Source organism: Diabrotica undecimpunctata, chromosome 9 (genome assembly GCF_040954645.1).
Source record: "Diabrotica undecimpunctata isolate CICGRU chromosome 9, icDiaUnde3, whole genome shotgun sequence".
Lineage (NCBI taxonomy): Eukaryota > Metazoa > Arthropoda > Insecta > Coleoptera > Chrysomelidae > Diabrotica > Diabrotica undecimpunctata.
Genome location: NC_092811.1, coordinates 130,945,024 through 130,962,854, shown reverse-complemented (window position 1 = coordinate 130,962,854; position 17,831 = coordinate 130,945,024). Strand labels below are relative to the sequence as shown.

The 17,831-nt window shown below is 33.7% G+C and overlaps 1 protein-coding gene across 1 annotated transcript in view; it reads left to right on the top strand.

Moving 5' to 3' along the window:
* LOC140451470 (ATP-binding cassette sub-family G member 5) overlaps window positions 1-17,391 on the top strand; it is a 39,396-nt gene extending 22,005 nt beyond the window's left edge. The window contains exons 5-11 of the mRNA XM_072545292.1: window positions 3,358-3,630; window positions 3,739-3,958; window positions 4,027-4,144; window positions 9,338-9,431; window positions 9,489-9,627; window positions 14,029-14,214; window positions 16,968-17,391. Coding sequence (XP_072401393.1) covers window positions 3,358-3,630; window positions 3,739-3,958; window positions 4,027-4,144; window positions 9,338-9,431; window positions 9,489-9,627; window positions 14,029-14,214; window positions 16,968-17,358 — 1,421 coding nt within the window. The 3' untranslated portion in view covers window positions 17,359-17,391. The remainder of the gene's footprint in view (window positions 1-3,357; window positions 3,631-3,738; window positions 3,959-4,026; window positions 4,145-9,337; window positions 9,432-9,488; window positions 9,628-14,028; window positions 14,215-16,967) is intronic.
* The last annotated feature ends 440 nt before the right edge of the window (window positions 17,392-17,831 follow it).

Sequence of the window (17,831 nt, the reverse complement as noted above, 5' to 3'; positions counted from 1 at the left end):
AATGCCCTTGCCAACATTATGGCTATACAGCGTTAATGTAGAAATACATAAAAACTCTGATACTTTAATTTAACACTCTGACTTACATAACTATAGCACAAGAGGTGCAAATAACATCAGAACAGTTAAGTATCGTTTGAGTAAATCACAAAAAAACTCAATTGACTTTAATATATACAATGTCCTACCTAAGGATTTAAAACAACTTTCGATGAATAAATTTAAAGTAAGTCTGAAAAGATACCTTTGGAGATTTACATGGATGTACTCACTATATATTGATATATGTCTTATTTTGTATATTTAATGTTTTATTTTATGTTATGCGCATTAATGTATTTTCATCTCCTGTTGTATTTTGTGTATGTTATATATTATTTTTTTTACTTATACATATAATTGACTTGCTACAAACAAATGTAAAATTTGTAAACATAGTTAACCGTTATGTCAATACCCAAGTACCTGATACGGGAGTCTATACCCGTGCTACCCAGGTACCCGGCATTGTTTCGGTAAACTTCGCTTGTACATTCCGAAAATAACAGACAATTGGGATTTTTCTTTGTTTGCTATCAGTGTTTATTTAACTGTGCTTACAAGTTGTTAATATTTTTGTGACTATATGCGTGTTTTATGTTGTAATTACTTGTAATAATGGCAAGAAGAGAAGTGAGTGCTAGCGAATTTAGAAGGTAAGTTATTACTGTTTATTTTTACAATGTTTTATACATAGATCATTCAATTTTAGAATGACGTATGAAAAGCAACAGAAGTACTTGCAACAATTTATAGACGATATAGATGAGGAAGTAGACAAAAATATCGAAAACCAGGAATCAGATGAGGACTATGTTTCGCAAAGCAAACCGGATGGAGATGAAGCTTCTGACGTAGAGGACGTTTTTACTGATATCAATAATAAGATTGAAATCGATACCGACGGCGACGATAGTAGTGATGAAGATTTTGATGATTTTCAAGAAAGTTCTTCCCAAAGTGATGTTCTGGTTGCAAAAGATAAAACGATTTGGCAACGAAAACCGTTTACTGCAAGTCGAACACTGAAACGTAACCTTTTGCGTAAAAAAACGGGCCCAGTACGTTCTACTAAAACTCTTTCGATTAGAGATACATTCAAATGTGTTCTCAGTGACGTAATGTGTGACATAATTATACGCGAAACCAATCGAAAAGCTAATAGCGTTTGTGAAAAGTATAATGTTGAAAACCCCGACAAACCTCGAGATGTTTGGAAGTCACTCACAACAGAAGAATTTGATGCATACTGAGGTATTCTTATTACAGCAGGAGTACGGCATTCAAATTCAGAGCACTCGAAAGATTTATGGAAAACAGACTCTCATCCTTTGTACCGAGCAAGTATGGGCATAAATCGCTTTTGGAGCATCAGCAGATTCTTACGGTTTGACAATGACAAAACACATGCAGAACGTTTGCAAAATGATAAAGCTGCAGCTATTACAGATATATTCCATCTTCTCAATGATAATTTACGTCGTAACTATGTACCGTCGGATTCTCTTACTGTGGATGAACAGTTATTTCCTTTTCGAGGTAGGACACGTTTCACGCAATATATGCCAGCAAAACCTGCCAAGTATGGCATTAAGGTTTGGTGGGTTTGTGACGCCAATAATTCGTATCCACTTACTGGACAAATTTATACTGGAAAAAATTTGACTGGACGTAAAACTAATCAAGGTGAACGCGTAGTAAAAGATTTGTCTTTCCGATACAAAAATTCTGGACGAAACATAACAATGGATAATTTTTTCACAACTCTTCCACTAGCCCGTGTCCTGTTGTCTTGGAATTTATCATTAGTTGGTACTTTGAAAAGAAACAAACCATATATTCCACAAGAAATGCTGCCTTCGCCAGAGCGTGAGCCTGAATCGTCATTACACGGATTCAATGCAGATCGTATTACTATTTGTTCATATGTACCAAAAAAGAAAAAAAGCGTTATCTTGCTGTCAACAATGCATGACAACGATAATGTAAGTGGCCCAAAAAATAAACCTGAAATAATTCAGTTCTATAATACAACTAAAGGAGGCGTAGACAACATGGACAAAATGGTTTCTCATTATTCCACTAAACGCAGAACTTTGCGTTGGCCAGTAGCCTTCTTTTACAATATCCTAGACGTAGCTTGCCTAGCAACCTATATAATTTATACAGAGAATAATCCACAGAGTTCTACTCAAACCAGTAAGCGTAGAATTTTTCTACAAGACTTAGGGAAACAACTAGTGATGCCTGCAATTTCTGCTAGATCTAAAGTACCAAATGTATACCGAAATTTTTCATCAAGGTCAGGAATTGAGTGTATGTTAGGAAAACCTCTACCTACAGATTCAAGTAATACTGCAGAGTCTTTACCACTTCGTGATTCCACTGGACGCCTCAAAATTGTTGGAAACTGCTACATTTGTATGTCTTTAGCGAAAAAGCGGCTAAGAAAGACACGAAAATCATGTAATGTTTGTAACCGTCCACTATGTAACGAACACTCAGTAAATATAAGTAAGTGTGGACAATGTGTTTAAAATGTAACTTTTATTTACGTTTCCATATCACTTTTATTATAAAAAAAACTAGACAGAGCTTCATAATTTACTAAACATTAGTGTTACCCTGGTGCCACGTAATGGTGTAAAAACTTTGACAGGTAATTTTAATATATGCATTTTTTTCTTTGGTTTTTATTATAAATCTCTTCGTTCTAAATAATTTTAGGAGTAACTAGAAGCTCGAATAAAAATATTTATACTATCGTCAGTGATTCAGATAAAACAATTACCAAGGATACCCAGATACCTGGGTATAGACTCAAAGGTTAAATAAATCTTGAATCTACAAGGCCTGTAGTCCTTGTAGGCCCCTGGGTTCTAGGGTTTGTAATTCTTATCTCATCATTTGTAATTCTTGTAGGATCAATAATTATTGTATTAATCTCATATTGAAAAAACATATAGATTTAATTTTTGTAGAAGAGAAGCTATTATTTAAAAAATTAAGATTAAAGTCACCAATTTATATAAGTTGTTACTAAAGGTTACAAACCAAAGCCAAAAACAAAAGAAAATATTCAGAAATACTGTTTTAAAAATGTTCAATAAATAAGCATCGGAACTAGAATACTTTAAACATCGTTTTTTTAAATATCCAATCAACCAATTTGCAGTTCCAAATTCTACTTTTCTTGTCTTACACCATTAAATCTGTTCAAGATGAAAATATCCAAAGACGAGGTTTTTAATATTATTTCTACTACAAATAATTACACCATTCATGTATTGATTTAAATAATGCTCATTCCCGTTTTAGTGGTACTTTTACTAGACGAACCCACCTGGGACTTGGACCCATTAAACACATACCTTATCATTTCAATCCTTTCAAATGCTGCTAAAAAGTACGGAACTGCTATAATCTTGACGATGGAGAAGCCTCGATCTGACGTTTTTCCGTTTCTGGATCGGGTACTATACTTATGTCTTGGAGATGTCGTGTACACTGGAGGTACCAAGCAGATGCTCGAGTACTTTAACGTTATTGGCTTCCCTTGTCCACAACTGGAAAATCCTTTGATGTACTATCGTAAGTATGGTTGAGAATACAACAGATGTTATAAAACTGTATTGAAAAAAATTATTTCTATAGATTTTTCGATTAAAGCAATAAGATTTTTCTCCTTTCTATTTCTAGTTTGTCTTTCTACAGTGGACAGAAGATCCAGAGAACGATTCGTAGAAAGCAATTATCAAATAGCAGCGTTAGTGGAGAAGTTTAAAAACGAGGGAGTTATTTTCCAAAAAAGTCCTAGCATGATCTCGCCCAATCAAAACCACGAGCATGGACAACACGACAAGGTTCCTTTCATGCATGGAAGACCGGGAAGGTTTTCAACTGGGTGGACGATTTACGTGTTAGTATAATAACATTTTGTTAATTTTAGTCTTTTTTTACATTTATATTGGTTTAAATATGTTGTAGGAGACTTTTAGCAGCGACTGTGAGTTTTAAAAGGGCTGGTCTGCGACAAACATTTTTGCGTACTTTTGCACTCCCTATATATTTCTTCTTGATGTGGCTGTTCTATAGAGAAATGAAGGTAAGTTCATTTTTCTCTGCTGATTAGACCTTCTCTGGTGGTAGCTCACATTTTATATTTGTTCAAAAAAAGACAGTAAAGATTTGATTTCAGTATAGTGCCTCCACTCTTTGACTCTTTAGAGTGACTATGCAAAAGCTCCAAACTTGAAATCACGTATTTTTCGTAAAAAGAAATTGTAATAAAATAACTTTATACAAGCTTTACGGCGATAGCTAATAGTACAAACACAAAGTCGAAATCCAAAGATTTCTTAGTTTGCGAAACCAAAATTCAGATTATTGCCTAAATTGCCAACAGTTTGTTACGAATAGACAACTTCCGCCCAGTATCCAATAATGTTTACTAAATTTTAAGTTTAACTGTTGAAGCTTTTTCCATATATTAATTCTCCATGTCAAAGTTTTGTCCAGGTGCATTCCGAGGTATGTAACGCTTTCAGCTTGGAGATTGCTTTATTATTTAGTTCTATACTATAGTGTATTTTTATGTATGAGAGAGTAATAAAACAATAAATTATGTATGCAAATCCCTAAACTGTTGATACGGGTGACTCAATGAAAAACAGATATTTGTCAACAAGTTTACAGAAGTATATAGGAAAACAATTTTAAATTGACTATGACCACCAGGTATAAAGGTTGGAGCAGAATAGAATACAATAGTTGTGAGGGTTACTAATCCCTAAATAAGGTTGCCAGTGTCGGAGTGATGGAGGTTAACAGGTACTAATGAATTTGCAAGAAATGTAAGATGTTTATTTTATTGGTTATATATTACAACCAATAAAAGTTTAATAAGTACCTACCTATTTGCAAAATAAAGTTTAATTCTTTAGATAAAATAAAACGTTTTATTTTATCTGAAATGAGTGCATTCCACGAAGTAAGGGTTTCAACAATCAAACATTTAATTCTTTAATTCCAGGAATCTACGACAGTAATTGACTAGATAATTACCTTCTAAACTTATTCCACAGAAAATGTGATAGTGGGTTTTTCCATTTTGTAGGAAGGTCCAAGTGGCGTATTCAAAATTCTTAACAGTTCACTAAAAGTAAGTACTTCAGTTGCAAGGTGCAGTTTATTGTGTATACTAGTGTTATGGAAAATTTGGAAGTGCCGTCTAAACGCCGAAAAATTGGTCCTTTAACAGTTAATAAAAAAACATTAATATTTAATTGTTTTAAATCATTTACAGACAAACGTTTATGTGAAAGTGTTGATGAGACCGTTGAGTTAGTTAGCAGTACACTTGGTGTTGGGAAATCTACGATTTACAGAGTTATTAAAGAAGAGAAATGTGGTAGTTTTCAAATGCCACGTAATGCTACAGGGAAACCAAAATTTTAAATAGAATATCATTTTAAAGAAGGACTTCGACGGAGAGTGCATGAATTCTTCTTTAGACAAGAATTTCCAACATTGGATAAAGTTCTTGTCTCAGTTCGAGATGATAAGGATTACCCAGAAATGAGTCGAAGTACGTTATGGAAACTTTTAAAAGAAATAGGCTTCCGCTGGAAAAAGAATCCCAGAAAGTCTATTTTATTAGAAAGAAGCGATATTGTCATATGGAGAAGACATTTTCTAAGAACCATAAAGGAAATGAGAAACCAAAAAAGAAAAATATTTTATCTTGATGAAACATGGATCAACGAGGGTCATACACCAAATAAATTTTGGCAGGATGAAACTGTTACAAGTCAAAGGCACGCTTTTGTAAATAACTTATCTACTGGTTTAAATCCACCATCAGGAAAGGGACGCAGGCTGATAATAGTACACATTGGCAGTTCAGACGGTTTTGTTGAAGGTGGTTTATTAACTTTTGAATCGACTCGTACCGGTGACTACCATGAAGACATGAACGCTGATGTCTTTCAAGAATGGTTCGAACAAATGATAGATCTTCTTCCTAAGAACTGTGTAATAGTAATGGATAATGCAAGTTATCACTCCAGACTTATAGAAGGACTGCCCACAACCAAGTGGTTAAAAAAAGACTTGCAGAATTGGCTGAGTTCAAAAAATATTACGTACCATCCCGGATCTATAAGAAAGGAACTTTATTCGTTGTGTGCCCTTCATAAAGAAAAATTTTAAAAATACGAAATTGATGAAATTGTCAAAAATCGTGGAATGACAGTACTTAGATCCCCACCATATCATTGTGAATTAAACCCGATTGAACTGGTATGGGCACAGATAAAGAGTGAAGTTTCAAGAAAAAATACCACTTTTAAAATTCATGATGTTAAACAGTTGTTTTTGGAGGCCGTAAATAATGTAAAACCTGAAAACTGGGAAAAGGCAGTAAATCACACTATTAAAGAAGAGGAAAAAATGTGGAAGCTGGACAATATTACTGATAAAATGATCGAGCCAGTTATTATAAATCTTGGTTCTGAAAGTTCATCTTCTGAATCTGATTTGGATTTGTAACAAGTAGCTGTAAGTTTTATATTAATATTTTTATTCATCTATTTAACATACCTTAGACGGTTTTAAAAACTCTTTTTCTCTTTTGTAATTTTTAAAAATTAAAAAAAATGTGAATTTTTTAAAACCCTTTTTAATGTAGGCCAGTCAGTTCTAATATAGTGTGTGATAAAAGAGGTCACTTTTGTTTACATACACATAACACTTTATAACACTGAAATAATTCATTTATTTTTTACAATTATTCAAAGTAATTTTTCAATTAATCTTGAGCACGCCCATGGAGTGGTCGGAGGTACCAGTTAAAATTATGCTAATTACTCTCTCGTTCATAAAAATAAACTATAGGCGATATTTTGCGACATTTTGTAAAGATGATATGTTGTTCACCTTTCAATGTCTAATAAGACTTTAAAGAGGTTCGGTAGCTGTGACAGAATTAATATCTGTGACTAACATAGCAGTGTCATCTGCAAATGTTATAGTCGTTACATTTTCATTTGTTGGTGTTTTGTACGTAAATATAGAATATAATATAGGACCCAAAACAGTATCTTAATGGACTTCAGATCGTATATGGTACATTTTTGATGTTTTTGATTCATAATTAACACGGTAGTAACTTCCTTCTAAATATGATTTTAGTAACGTAAACATTGACTCTGAAACGTTCATATTTATTTTGAAGAGCAACACTTTATGCTATACTTTATCAAAACCCTGATTGACGTCAAGAAAGAGTACAGAGCAGTATTTTTTTCCATGAAAGTTTTATTCACTATATCAAAGACTCTATGTACCTGTTCTATTGTTGAATACTTCTCGCTGAAACAAACTGATGATCGGAGAAAAGATTATTATGTTATTATTGTCGCTATTAGCTTTATCATTACTATATCAGCAATTTTCCATTGAATTGGTACAATTTTGAGCCTTAGTGAGACATGTAAAAGTTGTGTTATCATGACTATTCCTTTATCTGGTAACTATTTTAGTATAGTTCCTGTTATGTTATAGCTTGGAGCTTTTTTGGTTTCTTAGCCAAAGTACATTTATTAGTACTTTTTACTTTTCTTTTTGATACTGGTTTAATTTTCTTACCTGGATGTTATTTTGTTGCTAGACTTTTGTAAATAGCTTTATCTTCTTCAGTACTGACAGAGGATGAAGATTGAAAAACTTCTTCAAGATGTTTTCCAAATGCTTGATCTGTTCTCGCCTATGAGCCACCTGGGTTTCTTAATGCTAACATGTGGTTCCTGGTGGCCTTCCAAAGTGAATAATCAGTATCTGCTGTTGGTGTTAAATTTAGAAGATCATCTTCAACAAAGTAATTTTTGTGCTGTACCTACTTTTTTTTAGTTTTTTACCTATCTTGCGGCTCTATTGTAGTTTATTTTATCTTGCTTGGAGAAGTATAGTAAGTTCGTTTACTGCCATTTTAAGTTTATCTTTTGTTTTAAGGAAAATATTGAGGTTTATTTTTTTATGTATTTCTTTCATAAACAGTCGGTCTTGTGATTGTGTAGTTTTTCTGGACGTTCCTTCTCAACAAATCTTAAATTTAGCGTCGCTATTACTGAGGTATAGGCTAAAGCAATTTCAAAATTGGATAAAATATTTAGGTAGCTTTTTCGAATGTCTTTGATGACAAAGAGATCAAGACAGTCAGGAAGTTTACTGGGGCCAGTGGGCCAATAAGTAGGAATGTAAATAGATAAATGTTTGAGCTGTAGTTCCTGCATCAATTGAGTCTAGAGCCTCAACTTACATGTTTTGCAATATAGTCAGCACCAGCAAGTAATCTGTTACTTAGTGAATTTAAATAATTAGTAAATGATTTTTTATTTGGTGGATAGTCTGATACATCGTCGTATCAAAAAAGGAACGACAGAAAATATGACAAAACATTACCATAAACGATCATAATTTTGAGGTGGTCAAAGAATTCAAATACCTAGGAGCAACAATTACCAGTGAAAACACAGGAGAACGAGAGGTTGAAATACTAATACTGGCGGGGAATGAATCATTCTTTGCCATTCAACATCTAATGAGGTCAAAGCTTCTCTCAAGGCGTGCCAAAATCCAAATGTACAAAACCATAATACGACCAGCAGTGACATATGGAAGTGAAACATGGACATTGAGAAAGAAAGAAATCAATAAGCTATTAGTATGGGAACGCAAAATCCTGCGAATTATATATGGTCCTTGTAGGGACAGCGTCACAAATGAATGGAGGAGCAGATACAACAATCAAATAGAGACTCTCTTCGGGAAAGGAAACATCGTAAGATACATAAAAGCCAATAGATTAAGATGGGCAGGCCACGTGGTACGGAGTGATGACGACAGACTGATTAGCAATGTGTTTTGGAAAAGACCAGATGGTAGATGATCGACAGGAAGACCTAGAAAAAGGTGGAAAGACGCAGTCAGGGAAGACCTGGAGAAGATGGAAGTAAGGCCATGGGAAATAATAGCACAGGATCGGAATCAATGGAAGGCAATAGTAAACGCGGCAAAAACTCACGAAGAGTTGTAAAAGCCAATGATGATGATGATAGTCTGGTGGGAGAAAAGCTGTAGATATTGCTAATGACCAAGACAATCTTTTATGATGATACTTACCGCCTGCAGGTGTGACTGTTTTATGTTATCAGTTTCTTCCAATTTTTTCATATCTAGATTTAGCAAGTTATTAGTTTTCTTAAATAATAATAATTTTAAATAATAATAATCTTTTTAGGATTGGCAACATACATTTATATCACGTAATGGCTTAATTTTGAATTGTTTATGCTGTGTTTACTTCGTGGGAATCATAAATACCATATTAATGTGTAAGCTTTCATAACATTCACTAGAAATACACTTATTAATTCTCTTAAATCTTTTAGATCCTACATATAGGACAAGGTACTATCAAGATACTCAAGAAGGTTTATACGGCGGGACGTTGTTTCTGCTAACCTACAATTTGGTTTCGCTGCCTTTCTCGTTTCTTTCATCAGTTTTGTCTGCAATTATAATTTTTCCGTAAGTATATATGACAAGATTATTTACTTTTATTTAAATAAAGGGTATACAAAAACAGTCTCAGATGCTGTTAAATATTTCCAGCTACAATTTTAAAATATGTCTGAGAAGATATATCAAATTATACCAACCTGGGTAAATTTTGAAGGTTCTATGTGGCTTTTAACACGTTCTGTTCGTTCTGTTGCTCTTATTTTTATAAGCACCTAAGTCAATTTCTACTATATGTAGCTGTTATGACAACAATGATAATGATAATAAATTGTAAGCAACAAGTCGTGTTAGATATACAGGGTGAGTCATAACTATTGGGACACAGACTAAGGACAGGTTATTTGGACCAAAATATTACTATTGGGCCAAATATGCCTTAATAAAATGTTGCTGAGAAAAAAGATACAGGGTGTTAAAGTTAATTATTGTTTTTCGTTTTTTTTGCTAATAGTTTCCCTGTATATTTATAAATTGCTATGAAAATTGGCACAGAGGCATAATCTTAGACAAGAAATAGTATTTTATTTACAATTTTACGTTTTGTCATAGACGGCCCCACGTGGATCATTCCTAATGATCAAATTGAGTCTAAACTTTTTCTGATGAAACTTTTTAGTAATTTTTATTAGAAAATATGACGTAAACATCATTTTTACGTAAAATTGGTACTCTTGTTTAAACATGATAATTTCAACCGTTTTCGATAAAAACGCAGTCGAACTGCTTAGAGTCTTAAAAAAGGATTTCAAATATTATTTCATTTATAAAAAGTATGCTTTGGACTGTCAGATAATTGTTGTTGTTAAATGTCATTTGTTCAGGGCAAATTATTTTTGATGTGACAGTGTACTGTAATGTTGCATTTTTTAAAAGTAATTACTACTTTTTTTGATTGAAATGCCTCGTCACAATCATTTTACTAATGAAGAAATGCGAGATATGATTTGCGTATACGCACAAGAAAATTTTTGCAGTCGCTCGGCAGCCAGAAGGTATGGAATGTTATACGCAAACAGAAGGCAACCAAATCACAAAACTTTTGCAAGATTATATCGTAGTTTAGGTGAAACTGGGTAATTTCACACTAAAAATCGGGGTGGTCGACCGAAACAAATCACACCTAATCAAGAAGATGAACCTTTGGTTCGAGTAGATGAAAATCCTGAAATAAGTTCACGATATCTATCAGCAGCAACAGGAGTAAGTCAGTCGTCTATTGTTAGAATTCTAAAAAAAGAGAACCTCCATCCTTATCACTTCACTCCTGTTCAAAATTTACTTCCAACAGATCTTCCACGACGGTTACAGTTTTGCCAACGTACTCTGAATAAACATCGCAATGACAGATACTTTATTAAGAATATTATGTTCACCGACGAAGCAACTTTTACCAGACGAGGGGTTTTTAATTGGAAATAGTCATTATTGGGAAGAAGAAAACCCGCATGCTATTAAAGCTAGACATTTTCAGCATGAGTTTAAATTGAATATTTGGCGTGGCATTATAGGCGACCAACTACTAGGGCCTTATGTTCTTCCTCCGAATTTAAATGGTGATTCTTATTTATTCTTTTTGGAAAATACTTTTCGTGATATTTTAGATGATCTGTCACTGGATGTAAGAAGAAAAATGTGGTTTATGCAAGATGGAGCGCCACCTCATTTTTCATTAGCTGTTAGAAATCATCTTAATGACGTATTTCCTCAACGATGGATTGGCAGAGGCAGTGATTTTCAATGGCCACCAAGAAGTCCTGAGTACAACCCGCTAGATTTTTATTTTTGGGGACATATGAAGTCCTCAGTTTATGCCAATGAAATTAATACACGAGACGAACTTTGGAGATACATTCAAAATGCAGCTAATCTTATAAGGGGACAGAATAATATTTTTTTTAACGTTGTTTAAAGGTTGTTTTAATGTAATTATGTAATATTTTTCACTGTAATCGGTAAGTAATCAATGTAGCTCTCAGGCAACATTGTCAGTTTTGTAAATGAGTAGTCAGTTTTTTCCAGTATAAGTTTTCACTATGGAAAATTTAAATAAATTATCAACTACCTTCTTTTATGGAACAAAGACAAAAATGTCGTGTATTTTTTCTAATAATCATAATCTTTCCGATTTGTTTGATACGAGGAATATGATGAAAAACTTAGATAAAAATGATAAACCTCATAATCATCAACTGATAACTACAGAAGAGACTAATCAAACGATTGAAGAAGGCGAGCATGAAGAACCGCCAAGAAAACGTAAAAAAGTAGTGTATTCAGTATATTATAACTGGTCTGAAAGTGACAAAAAAACCATTCCATTCAAAAATCCACCTACTGCAATAATGCAGTAGAGGTAGCCTTGCCTCTTAAATATTTCACGAGGTTTTTTCACTAAATCTAATAAAGTATATGGTATACCAAATGTATTTATAGGATAAGTGTCAACACAAACACTTCCGCAATAACAGACTTTTCCTCCTTTTGATTTTATGGGAGTATTACAACTGCTAGCCATAGAAGATCATTGGGCCACCTCCTGTTGCTGCTGTTATGTCCGAAAAACATTTCAAAAACTGAAAACACTGATCCATTTCAAAGATGTGACTTCAGAAACAAAGTACCGCTACCTCAAAATGCGTCCCCTTTTAGATCATAATTTTACAAATTGTTGTAAGTGTGAGTTCGAAAATCAGTATTCCATAGATGAGGCTTTGGAAGCATACAAAGGTACCTACAGCGGCATTTTACGGCAATACATACAAAATAAGCCTCATAAATCGGGTTACAAGTTCTAGGAGTGTTTCAGGGTATATTGCCTATTTCATTTCTTACCAAGGAGCTGTGACGTTTTCTCAACTACAGAGACCTATTAATCAGATTTCTGAAGAAGAACAATCCATATACAAATGCAATCAGTCCTCCATGGACAATTGATTGCCATTGAATTTTATATACAAATGCAATCAATCCTCCCATCTACTGACCATTGACCTAACACTAACAAAGTACCCCAAATCAAATACAAACTTATCGATAATTAAAAATCTTTTTGTAGAGATCATATCCCATTACCCCAACTACTTACAAATCTTTACCGACGCCTCTAAAACCCAAGATGGACATGCTGCTGCTTACTATTCTAATAAAGAAAACTCCTTCAGTATACACTTACCTACAAATTATAGTATACTCACAGGCGAGACTACAGCTATATTAAAAGCCTTAAGTGTTTTCAAAACGATTAACACGATGAAGTGCGTCATCATTACAGATTCACTTAATGCGTTATTGAAATTAAAGCAAATTTATAAAACAAATCCCATTATACAAGCAATAGAAAATAAAATAGTAATACCTCATGTCATGGGAAAGGACACAGCTTTTATTTTTGTACCATCGAACGCTGGAATCTGGGGAAATGAAAAAGCAGATCAACTAGCAACTACAAGCCGTATCAACTTAGAAGATACTACAAGAATTACAAAATATCCTTATAGTGACATGAAACATCTGATTAAAGTTCATTGCAATAACATTTGGCAAAATTACTGGGAAAATTCAGCAACCAAATTAAACCCAATATGCCCAAAAATAAACAGCTCTTTGAACAACCCCACAAGTAAACGAGGTCAAGTAAGTATAAACCATTTAAGAATTGGTCATACGGCTGTCACGCACAAATTTTTAATCAGTAAAGATTTACCCATACTAACATATATAGAACAAAAAAGACGAAAGTGGTATGGACATGTAAGAAGAACTAGAGACAGCAGATGGATAAAGAGAATAACAGAATGGAGTCCCATAGGAAGGAGGAAAAGAGGACGACCCCGAAAATCCTGGAGGAACGAAGTAGACGACGCCATGAGTAAGAGAGGACTAAACGATGGAGAATGGAACAACAGAGAGAGATGGAAACGGTTGAGCGAGGGAAGTTAGTGAATACTGTAGAATCCCTAAATATATATATATATATATATATATATATATATATATATATACATATATATATATATATATATATATATATATATATATATATATATATATATATATATATATATATATATATATATATATATATATAAGATTTACCACCAATTTGCAACAACTGCTCCACTTCATTGATATTGAAACACTTCCTGCTTGGCTGCCCATGTTTCCAAAATCAAAGAAAAATGCACGGAATTTCAGACGTCCTCAATTCCATCCTCACAGATAAACTAATAATAATGCGTGGTTGATGTGGAATAAGTGTTTTAAATAATAAAAAAACTTTTTTGCTATTGTTCGAGAAAAAAATGTTCATTTCTTCACAAATTAATCAAAAAGTTTTCCTGCAATAATAAGGGACGAAGCTAGTTCCTTTTCTTTTAAAACATTAAATAAAAACTATTTCTTTTTTAGGTTAATTATATCATTCGACAATCCTGTGGACTTCGTCTACTTCACTCTGATATTATGGGCTTGTTACATCTTCGCAGAACAGCAAACCATGGCGATTTTAATGATCGTGAAGGATTACATGAAAGCTGCTATATTTAGCATTTATCTGACAGTGGTGTGCATTACTCTGGGCAGTGGGATATTAAGGTAATTATCAGTTACTCTAGTTATTAGTGACTATGTATTATCAAATTAGTTGTTTACTCTGTCGTTATTTAAAACTGTAAGTCTGTATTCTCAATCTTTACCTACCGGAGAGATCACAGTGTTCTTGCGATGTAGTGAATGGTTCATACATTTCTGTTTCTGGCCACTTAATTCCTATATTGATCCTTTCAAGATTTCTGTAATCTGATGAATCCGTATTGTTGGGTATCTTTCTCCTAGTCTTCTCTGGTATGTTGAGTGTATGATCTTATTAAATATCCACAATAGTCTAATTGTTGTAATGGAACTCTGTCAGGGAGTATTTTATTGACTTTTTTTCTTTCTTCTTCGGACGGTTTCTATATTTTTAAAACAGACCTTTCTCATTGCTCTCCAATGCTTCTCTCTATTATTGGCCAGCTGGTAACAATTTAGTCCTGATGTTCTTTTTAAGTCATCGTATCATCTTTGTTGCGATCTTCCTATACTTCATTTTTCTCATGGTCTCCATCTAATCAAATTTCTACTTTAGCTTTATTGAATTCTAGCTACATGTCAGTTTCATTTTGAGGAACATACTGTTGGTATTATGTCTTTGACTTTTGTCCGTTGCCTAATCAATTTGTTAGACTGATCTTCGGTTCTATTAAAATTCTATAATTTTTTCTATATTTCTTTATCTTTACATTTTAGTAAGGATCTTTGCTGTTGATCAAATTCACGCGTTACTTCCTGTACAGTAGTATCTCAGTGTTTGTGTACTGGGGTATCTGTTCACAATGTTAAACTGGTCAATCTTAGTTGTGTGGATGATTGTTGTTTTATTTACCTTTTATTATTATTTTTCATTCAATAAGTTCAACTCCAGACTAAATATTTGACTCGTATTCATATATATTGATGATTTTGAAAGCTATTTTTCTTGTATATAGATTAGGCAACGGTTTTGGTCACGGTTATTATCAAAACACTCCTGAAAAGGGCAACTGCATAAACTCAAACCGTTGCCGTCGGCTTAAAACCAGCATGAAAGATATAGTTAGGGAGAGGTGGAAAAGTAATTTATTTTTTTTTATTGTATGCAAATAAAATTTTAAACATTTGAATTAAAAATAGGTTTGTTTCAACACAACGAAAAACCGTCACTGTTTATTATAATGTTTTTATGTCCAAAAATTACAAAACATTCTTAAAAAATTTCAAAATATATTCAACCAATAGTATATGTGTACGCTAGTCCTAGGCTAGCCTGCAGTATCTTACGGTGATTGGTGATTTCTATGGTATAAACGAGTTAATTGCCCCTTTGATTTTTTCACCCCTTGTTTTGCCAAACACCAGTTTTCCCTGGAACCATAAGTTATGATATCCATTTCAGTTTGCTCAGGTGTCTAGTGGTGTCAGTTTTGTTTGAGATTCTAGAAAGTGCAACCTGAAAAGAACTTTCAGGGTCTTTTCACAATTAGAGTGTATTCACCTGACTTATTTTGGAGCGCAGGAATACTTATCGAAGGGTCCTTTAAGAAAAATTTATGGAGCCTTGACATTTCAGTCTATTCTATCTCGTAGCAATGCCTTTTCTATGATTCCCTTTTTGTCCTTCTAAGTTTTTTTTTATATTCAGTCCGTGCTTTGCGATAATCGCTTCACTCACCTGATCTTTTGGAGCAATTAAATTTTCGTCTGAGTTCTATCCTTTGATTTGCAAGAGTATCATTCCACCAGGGTACTTTCTCGTTTAAATTTCTCACTATCTCTGGACAGTTATCTTCAAATGCTGACATGACAACCTCTTGAAATTGTTCAGCGGCCATGTCTACGTTCAATGTATGCCTTATGGTCCCTTTAATCTTACCTAAACAATATTCCAAGTCTGCTTAATATAGTTCCCAATTTGGTTTACGAGGATTACGATAAGTTTCCTTGATATGCTCATTGCCTGTCTCGATGGTCTAAGCAAGACATCTCATCTAAGACATGTCATTTTTTAACAGTTTGGTGTTTGTACTGCCCCAGGTCAGATGGTACGCATTCGTATCATAGCCAATGATTGATTGCAATTCATTTTTTATGCAATCTCTCACTAGCTGTTCCAACTCCCTTGATGGTTGTTCTTGCTTATCATATGGGAGCTATGCTGATCCGAGAACTATCTCTTTCGTACCTCTTCCCTCTATGACCTTTATCTTTACTGTCGTTAAGTCCGTGGAACAGATATAACAACCAGTTTTCTGTCTTAAGGTCTTCATTTTGTCTCTTTAGACGGGTCCCGAGAGTTTCTTTATCAAGCTCTTTTTCGGGAACGCGGGTGAGGAACATGTGGATTTGGATCAGCTATATTTAAGTTTGCTCCCTCCCACAGGCTCTTCATAGTCTTCACCACTTCAGTCGTCCATTTTTTTTATATACTCGTTAACACAGTTCACCCACTGGGTCCCTTCGCTAAACGATGTTTTATGGAATTGTATCGAGGTTGAATATGTCCCAACCATCATAACCTGCGCTTTCTAATTGTGACATCAATTATAGACTTTCCCTTATAGGGGCGCCTTTAGAAAAAGGACGTTCAATAATTCCAGTATTTTAAGATTTATTCTTACGATTGTTGTTCCCACTTTTCTTCACTTTTTAGCAAAATAATTTGTTAGTAACTTAAAATACATAGTATTAAATTTCATTTCTTTCTCAAATGATTCTATTAAGACTACTATTTACCCTTTAATGTTAATTTTAATATAAAACGCTTATTTTAGGTCAATGAAAGGCTTACCAGACTGGCTGTACTACGCCAGCTACGGAACTCAAACACGCTACGCCGCTGCATATCTAAATCGTAAAGTGTTTACCCACCTAGCCCTCAACCGAGCACTTCCTTTTGATCTCCAACACAACTGTACTCAAATAAGCTTCGAAACTTCTATCTTAAACGGCGCTAACAATGCTTACTGCAGATACGCCAGTGGACAGGCCTTCCTTACAGAACGATACAGCAGGGATCCCACGGAGGTGATTTTTAGCGGAGTTCTGGAGGAGGATTTCAATATTGGGCTCACCTGTGGTTTTGCGCTGGGGATGATTGTTTTTAATTTGTTTTTGTATTTGATTCCTTTGCCTTCGTTCGTTAAAGCGAAGTTTAGAGAATAAATTAAGGTTTAAATAAAAATATTTATTGTTTTATTCTTGTTTTTTTATACATGTCTAATATTTTAAAACCATATTATACTAAATCCCAAAAATCCTATTATTTTTTGATGCCCCGTGTATTTAAAGCCTTTTTTTGAAAGATCTACAATAAAAATAGTTTTTAATGAAAAAGAGCGAATTACTGTTTTAATGATGAGAGGCTAAGACGATAGAAAAAGGTCTTATAAGGAAGTAGTAACTTGTTCAACGATATTTTACCAAACCATTTTCTTATTCATACGGTGACGGCGATGGTTCAAAAAATTGTATAGCGCTTTGAGGAAATTGGACGAGTAAAAGATTACATTTGAACAGGTAGACCAAAAACTGTTATAAATTATAATAAAACTTTTGATTTAATGCAGAGTTTCGTTAAAGATTATGACGGGTAGCTATTTTAGATAACAAACTTCGATCTTAGATCAATACTCCGA